At 42.2% G+C, this 8,258-nt stretch overlaps 2 protein-coding genes across 2 annotated transcripts in view; both read left to right on the forward strand.

The window, feature by feature from the left end:
* The first annotated feature begins 503 nt into the window (after positions 1 to 503).
* On the forward strand, positions 504 to 6,134 carry LOC126401842 (uncharacterized). Its single transcript, XM_050063359.1, has 2 exons — positions 504 to 590; positions 2,882 to 6,134. The coding sequence occupies exon 2, from the start codon at positions 2,953 to 2,955 to the stop codon at positions 5,551 to 5,553; it is 2,601 nt and encodes an 866-aa protein (XP_049919316.1). The 5' UTR covers positions 504 to 590; positions 2,882 to 2,952; the 3' UTR covers positions 5,554 to 6,134.
* A 544-nt stretch (positions 6,135 to 6,678) lies between these two features.
* Positions 6,679 to 8,258, forward strand: part of hpxb (hemopexin b) — a 6,010-nt gene continuing 4,430 nt past the window's right edge. Inside the window, exons 1-3 of the mRNA XM_050063224.1 lie at positions 6,679 to 6,826; positions 7,797 to 7,831; positions 7,992 to 8,072. Of these exons, the coding sequence (XP_049919181.1) occupies positions 6,762 to 6,826; positions 7,797 to 7,831; positions 7,992 to 8,072 (181 nt within the window). The 5' untranslated portion in view covers positions 6,679 to 6,761. The remainder of the gene's footprint in view (positions 6,827 to 7,796; positions 7,832 to 7,991; positions 8,073 to 8,258) is intronic.

The following is an 8,258-nucleotide window of genomic DNA, read 5'->3' on the forward strand; positions in this document are numbered from 1 at the left end:
GGAGTGCCTATGGGTTACATGTTCCACATTTTATCATAATTGTCATTTAGTGTGGGACTCAAACTGGTCTGGTCTTGGTCTTGACTCGGTCTGAACCCCTCCAAGTCTTGGTCTTTGCACACTTTCGTCTTTGTCATGACTTTGTGTTGGTTTAGGTGGTCCTGGCTACAAAGCTGGATCAACAGATATCACTCGACTTAAATTAAATCTCACATTATACTCAAGACTTTAACCTTCTGAACTTGCTATCACTACCAAAACTAATTCATGTTTGCATTAGACAGCTAAATCTACACGATAAATATTTTCTGATACTATTTAAAGGTTGTTTACATCTATGTATATATATCTGTTCAGTTGTGTACCACCCAAAGTGTTAATTTTTCATGTACAGGTCAAATATTAATTTGTTCATCTGTGCACACAAAGTCAAATTGGAACATAAACCTGTGCAGAATGCAATGAAAAGAAAGAGGGAGGGAAGGTGTGAGATGGGGGAGTGACGGAGAGAGGTGGAGGGAGAAAGAACTGGAGGCTGCAGGACAGAGCAGAGAGAGCAGCAGAGGAAGACGCACACGCCTGGTGTTCAGGTAAGACACTTTTAATTTTGTTTTTAAAATGATATTTTTATGCTGTAATCTTATATTTTGCTGTTACATATTGCATTGTAAAATCTGAATAAAAACTTGTGTTATGCTTTTGTACTCAGAACGGAATTTCACAATAAAAAGCCTTTTGTTCGGGGCAGTTTGCCGCCTGCAGATTTCTTTGTTTTAACTGCTTGAAGTATAAATTTCAAAGAGGCCTTTACCTGTGAGCAATATGCTGCGTAACTTGTGGTGAATGGCTCCATTGTTTAGTTTCGATACGCTGGAATGCTCCTGAACATCCTGCATAATCCTCTCAATTATGAATGGTATCATTTATTCTATAGTCTCAGCACCTCAGTGAAGGCCGTCCAGTAACTTAGCAACGAGTGCCTCTCATTCAACATTAAAGTGGGGTAACATGAGAAGACCCAGTGGCCTCACTCCAGGAGAGTGACAGGGATTTGTTACTGTCACATAACCTACATTTTCCCTCATTCCAACAAACAGATTGATGACTCTTTACCTGTTGACCTGTGAGTGTATTAAGAGTAGTTTTGACATTGAGATTGTACTCAAGATTATGTTTTCTGTGATTCCTCCTTTAAGTTCTGTTTAAGGTCAAATTATCTGAGGAGGATAGAGCAAAAGTCACCAGCAGATAACATCTTAAACATGGTTTCTAAAACATGGGAAACAGATTTTATCCATTGACACTCTCAGGTCACATGTTTCCAGGGGGACTTTATTGTGAACATGCAGAGGTAAACTGACACCTCACCCTTTCATCCTTGCAAAAGCCTTGTTGTTTTGCTACAGGGGGTAAAAGGCTCTCTAAGTAGGTCTACACTGTTAACATATACACACTGGTACCCAACAATCACCAACTCAGAATATGATACATTTTGCGTGATCATAAAAAAAGAAAGAAAGAACTGACCCCCTTCCTGGCAGTGTTTCACATACCTTGTGCTGGTGGTGAAAGACAGACTTCAGTTCCAATGCCTTGAGCAGATAAGCCCTGCTGTTTCCACCAGAAGTGACAATGAGGGTCTTGTGCTGCATTCGGAAGCCACAATTCAAGACTGTTGAAGTTTCACGATGAGTGACATTAAGAGAAGTGACTTGGAAAAGAAGATTCATAAGCCTCACTGCCTCACTTTGGCATACAATGACCATTCCATGATCTTAAAATGTCAAAAATAGCTATGAATAGTGACTAAATGATAACTGGTAATTCAAGGCAAATAGAGATTAACATTAGATGTGCTTCAACAAACTGTTGATTACCATCCAATTTAGGACAGTTATTGTTGTAGTAATCAGCAGCTGCCAACAGAGTAGAAGTCTGAATACAATGCTGACCTCAGGGAAACAGGACAGTGGTTACCTGAGAGCACTTTAGAGTCTCGTGAGAAACTGAATATTGTGTGGGACAGATAAAGTTGCAACGAAAGGGAACCTGTGTCCCAGTTTTAAAACAGTGCAAGAAATGTGCACAAGTCCTCGCAGGGTTTATGTGATACACCAGAGTCAACAGGTAGGTCAAATAGATTTCCCAAAGGACTGAGAAGTGAATTAAGAAAACATTACAGGATGAATGTTGTAGATGTAGTGCAGGGCAACTTTTTTTTCTTCCAAAGTTGGACGTGTTGACCAGTGGCGGCCCCAGAAATTTCACAGGGGGGGCGCAGAAAATCTTGGGGTGACACATCAAAACCAAAAGCCATTACTGAATTTTAGGAATTTTATGACGCTGATACCACTTCAATTTGACAGTACATTGACAGTAAGGAACAAAAAATAGAAGGGGAACAGGCCTTCTTAAATGTAGGGGAGATTTGTTGGTACCCATAGAGATATTTTGAGGTGAGATTTCAATGGACCCCTTTGTCAGTTGTTCCCATACCAAAATTTAGCCTAACTTTGGAGCATTATTTCACCCTCTTACCCAACAAGCTATGCCGACATGGTTGATACAGATTTATGACTTAAGTTGTCTAGTTCCATAAGGTACCACAACCTTTTTGCTTGTTTCAAAATGGGCACATCACAGCCTCTAAATGACAGTAATATCAGCCTCCAATTATTTTCAACTGAGGGGGCCAGTAGGGGGGCCAACAATTGTATCAAAGGGGTCCCCACCCGACTCTCCTAGGGTGGTGCCACCGAACTGAAATTCTGAAGCTGTTTTTGTAGAGTTTTACAAAAGCATCTAACTATATGTTATAATTCTTTGAGGTGCTTTGTTGTAAGGGTTTTAATTATTGTTCTTTTGGATTTTCTCTTTACAGGAATATACTCAAAAAGCAAAGAGAAGTGAAACCCCATTTGAAAAGAGGATAGTTCAAATCTACCTTCCACAATGTTAATGCGGTCTCATTCAGAGAGAAGAGCTCTTCTTGGGTTCTCAGCCCTGTTGACACACAGTACTCCAAAGACAGATATGACCTCTCCACCTCCCCTATCCTTCAGCCCACGGGAGTCCATCTTTACACCCATGTCCCTTACTTCACCACCTCCATGGGTGACTCAGGCCCTTTCCAACCTGGAGCAAGGAGAACGAGAACTGCAGAGCCTCAGGGAGCGACAGCAGGCCGAAGTGGAGGGGATAAACCGTGAGTTGGACAATGCTGCGATTGAAGCTCAGAGAGAGGAGCGTCGCCTCCTTGAGAAGGTCGAGCAGGACCACAGAGAAGCCCAGCAGCACCTTAGTCAGGTGAAGAGGGAGAACGCTGCAGCTGTGCGAGTTGTGCAGTCACTTGTTGACCAGCAACTTAGAAAAATTGGACAACTGAAGGAGCAGATACAAAGATGGGGCAGTACAGCTGGTGGATCCAACAAAAATCAGCTCCAAAGAGGAGTGGCAGAGGTCACCCAACCTTGGGAGATCTCCCTAACAATGAAAAGGGTCAGTTTCTTACCAAGCCCAGAGTCCAAGACCTTTAGCTTGGGGGAAGTTGATGTTCGAGAGCAAGGCATGACCTACCCAATTGGTGTCTGTGGTGTCCAAGGACAAAAGTGTGCCTTGCACTCAGGGGATACAGCATTTTCAAACATTACCCCTCTTGAAATTCGAAAGGAACCACAACTCAACAAAGTTGGACAAAGGTACAGTCCAGAGGAGAGCAATAAGGCAAACAGTGGGAACATGCGCGTTGTCCGGAAACTACGTCTGTCAAGCTCTACAGAGAATGAGGAGGATCTCAAATCCCCCACTGTAAAGTCCCCCACACCAAGACATCGTGCTGTATCTGAGTCATCTCAAGATGAGGAAGTGGATTCAGTGTGCTCAGACACACAGGGGCAAGATCTTTTTCTTGCTATCCCACCTGTCTCCAGTCAAGGAGAATCTGAAGGTGATGAATCTGATAGTAGACAAAATGGTACAAAGAGACGCTCCACACTGAAGGGTAAGAGGAAGCAAAAGGCTCTTGTCTTGGTCTCATGTGAAGAACCATCCTGCCCTCCTGAGGAAATTGATGAAAAAAGCAGTGATGTGGCAACATCTCCAAAGACTGGGCGCAAAGGTTCACTCTCCAGACGCAGTCTTGGAGATCTTTCTACTGGAAATAATCATTTTTCTCAACACGCTCTATCCAAGAAAAAGACCTCAACTGAATGCTCAATGGACAGTGGAAGCCCTCCATCCCCAGCGGACAGTGAGGATTCCTGTTACACCTATACTGTCAATACTCCAGATAATGGATCCCTCAAGCAAGAGCACTGCCGCTCAATGTCCACTGCTGACCTCTCAGGTAAACGCCCTTTAATCAATGGTGACAAAGGGGAGCGTAGAGGAATCAGGAAAGTCAACAGAATGCGTCTTGCCTCTGAACCTTCAACTCTTGAACAAGGGCGAGGAAATGGCCCAGAATCTGACAGGAACATCATGAGTTCTGATGAACGACAATCAAGATCTCAGACTCGTGTTACACAGGGTTTAAATTCAAACCGTGTGAGCAGATCTCTGTCCATGTCAGCCATTGAAGGCGACAAATTACACCAAGGCAAGGAATCACAGCAATACAGCAAAGACAAGAGAGGGGGAGTTGTGCCAGCTTTGGGGGAACTGGAGGAAGAGGGTGGTTCAGCTGCACTTGACTCCGCATATCTGGTCAAACAATTTGGAAAACAAGGATCTGGTCGCACTGACTTCAACCTACCAAGTGGTGTCCATGCAACTGTCAAAGGGCAACTATTTGTGGTGGATTGTGGAAACGCCCGCATTCAGGTGACTGATCTCCAGAAGAATGTTGTACAACAGGTGTCTCCTTCAGGTTCAGAAAGGTCTTCCCGCATCTGCAACTACTTTGATGTGGCTGTGAACTCAAAGGGCCTCATTGCTCTGACCTGTGCTGCTGAACGGGCTGTGTTGGTGTTCAGCCGTCATGGACGCCTCCTCCAAACATTTGGAGGCACACTGATTGGTTCCACCAACGAAGAACTGGATGCTCCCAGAGGGGTGACTGTTACCTGTCAAGATGAGTTCTTGGTTGCCGACATAAAGCGTGGCACCCTAACTTCCCTCAAGCTAGACCCCAAAACTGGGGCCAGATTGGAGCGCACAGTGGTGAGTGGGTACCACAGACCCTACCTGGTGGCAGCATGTCTCACTACTGGGCTCATGGCAGTATCCGAAAGAGGAAATGAGACTGGACGTGTCCCATGCATCCGGGTCCTGGAGCCAGGCTGGAACACTATCCGAATCCTGGGGGTGTGTTCTGGCCTGGGACCAGTTCTGACCTGCCCTTGGGGTCTCTGTATTGACAGTGATGGGGATGTCCTGGTGGCAGACTGGGGCAAGCAGCACCACCGTGTTCTTCTCTACCCATCCAAAGGTGTTGGCTGGCCTCTGGTGAGCGACAACCTGAGCAGCCCAAGGGGCCTGGCACTGCTCCCTGATGGCCACATGGTCGTGTCAGACAGCATGAATCATTGCATTAAGATCTACCGCTATAAGTGAAGAGGATGACAAAGATAGAGACAGAAACAAACATGGATAGAGTTAAGACTAATTGATGTGATAAAGTGAGAAGGTTAAATCTGTAATAGCAGGCAATATGCTAGGGAATTTATAATGCAAGTTTCTTTGAGTAAAATTTACAGCCTCTACCTCCTACTTGCTTTAATTTGACAAGACCATGTTTGATGAGATTTTAATTGGTGATGGTACTTTACGCTTTTTTCATTATAATAATCAGTAGATACAAGGCTTTTGTAGCAGATTAGTGCAAATTCTTTCCATCTACTCAGTACAGATGATACAAGTAGCAAATAAGTATGAATGCATGCTCTTAAATGACCCTTTAGTGTTTGAGGTGTATTTTTGTCTTGAATAATCTACAGTAAAGCACAGTAGCCCATAAGGCTGTGTGCCTGAATATATTGTGATTTATGCCCATATTGCAAAATATTTAATGAATCAATAATCAAGACACATTTGAGAATCAAATCTCACTGTAATCAGCAGATAAAACAGTTTAGTTGTAGTGTAATGATTTTTGTACTGTCAATTTCTCTGGCTAAAAGGAATTAAACTTGGTTTTAAATCTGTTTCTGCATGATTTGTTCATGATCTGCTATTGCCCAACCACACCTTACCACATTTAACCTCAAAGGCAGGTTATTGGCATTAAGTTTTTCTCTGATGACAACTTTTGCCGCAGAACGTCTGTATTTCCAGAAAAGTCTGTCACCAAATAAAAAAGTGAACAAGGGGGGCTTACTGGCCCTGTTCTGATGAAAGTGTAGCTAACAGATGCAGTTCGAAGTGGTGAAATCTTATCCAAACAGATCAATGATTTCATTTGAAATCCACATCAAAGGCGAAGTTAAGCTTCGCCTTTTACTTTCTGTCCACGTAGATTCTCAAACATTAAATCAGCTTTATTAAAGATAGATGTTGTGCATATAGAACACAGATTGTGCTGCACATAATACTGACATTTTTTAGGAAACAATCATATCTTCAAATAACTAAATTGTAATGCTTGATCATAAATGATTCTGAGAAGGGTCATTTGACAACGTGCTGATGCAAACGCACATACCCAGTTTCCCAACTTGCCCACCCACTCACACACTTCAGTATAAAAGGGCTGGTTCAGCTCCTGCACAGCGCCTCTCTCCAGTGAGACTCCACATCAGAGGACTTCATCAGGACTGCACACCATGGAGCTGATCTCAAAAACTCTGTTTCTGTGCTTAGCACTTACCCTCGCCAGTGGGGTACCTGTGTGAGTATTACTGAAGTCTTATGATGAATTAACACTCAGAATAGGTAATTCAGGTCAGGACGTGCTACTTATAATTCTGATCTCAAGATCCTTCCATGTTGACATCATGTGCATGTTTCAAGAGTTTTCCAACCTGTAAAGAAAGAGCTCTGTGTGTGCAGATTTAAGCTACAAAGACAAACCTAAATGACCTGCCCCTGATATGTGGTATGCAGCAGTTTAAAAGGGGAACACCATCTAAATAAAGAATTCCAGTATTTTATTTCCATGGCCATGGAAAGTTCAATCAATATTTGTGAACTCTCTCCCAAAGCCAGAAACCAGAGAAGTAAGACTCAAACTTGTGATGTCATAGGGAATGAAGTTTGGAGCTGCTCAGTTCCTTTTCAAGTCTCTAACTCGTTTTTCTGCTTTGTATTATATCAACAAATACAGGGGTTAGAAAAAAATGACAAATATAACTTAATATAATGCAAATCAATACAACAGTGAATGGTTTCCTGTTTCAAAGAGATGTTTGAGTCAACTTATGAGGTTGTACTTTGTGTTTTTGTTGCATTGGATTCGGTAACTGCAAGGTGCACCCCTGTAAAATGACTTGAATTGTTTCTCCATTTCTTGGTATTTTCTCTTATCAGTTCAACCATGTCAGTTGAGGTCACAACTCGGTCTCACATCAATAGTGCACAATGTATTAGTTTCACAATCACGGCCTTCGTGAGCTGTCTATGGTCTTTTTTTTTGGCTTATTCTTTACGATTGATCTGCAGTGGCGATGTGCATGTTGTAACTCTATTTGCTCATGCACAAAGTTCACCAGTTGGATCAATTGAACAAATACAAGAGTGCAAAGTCATCTTATCACCTTGGCAGTGTGTCAGTGATTAAGTCCCTGTCATCAGGACTCAAGGATTTTTGAAAATGAGATGCGATGTGATGGAAAAATAAGCATCTGTTTTATCATCCACAGGCCCGCAGACGACCACGCAGACGACCACACACATGGTGGGTTTTTAATTAGCATATCAAATCATAACCCTTTGTCTGTTACATAGCAGCTACGTGTCAGAGATAATCTCACAGAAACAAGCCATTCTGTCTGATGATACAGATTTTCTGTTTTTCAGTTGCAATAATGGTAACAAGAAATTATCTCCATGTTTAGAGGGTCTACCGGACCGATGTGAAGGTCTTGAGTTTGATGCCATCACTCCTGATGAGAAAGGAAACACTTTCTTCTTCAAAGGTGTGGAACCTTCTTTGTACAGAATGATGGGCTTTATTTTGTCATGGCATTATTTAAGTTTCTATATATATACATATATATATATATATATACATATATATATATATATATATACATACATACATACATACATACATACATACATACATATATATATATATACATACATACATACATACATACATA

Source organism: Epinephelus moara, chromosome 15 (assembly GCF_006386435.1).
Source record: "Epinephelus moara isolate mb chromosome 15, YSFRI_EMoa_1.0, whole genome shotgun sequence".
Lineage (NCBI taxonomy): Eukaryota > Metazoa > Chordata > Actinopteri > Perciformes > Serranidae > Epinephelus > Epinephelus moara.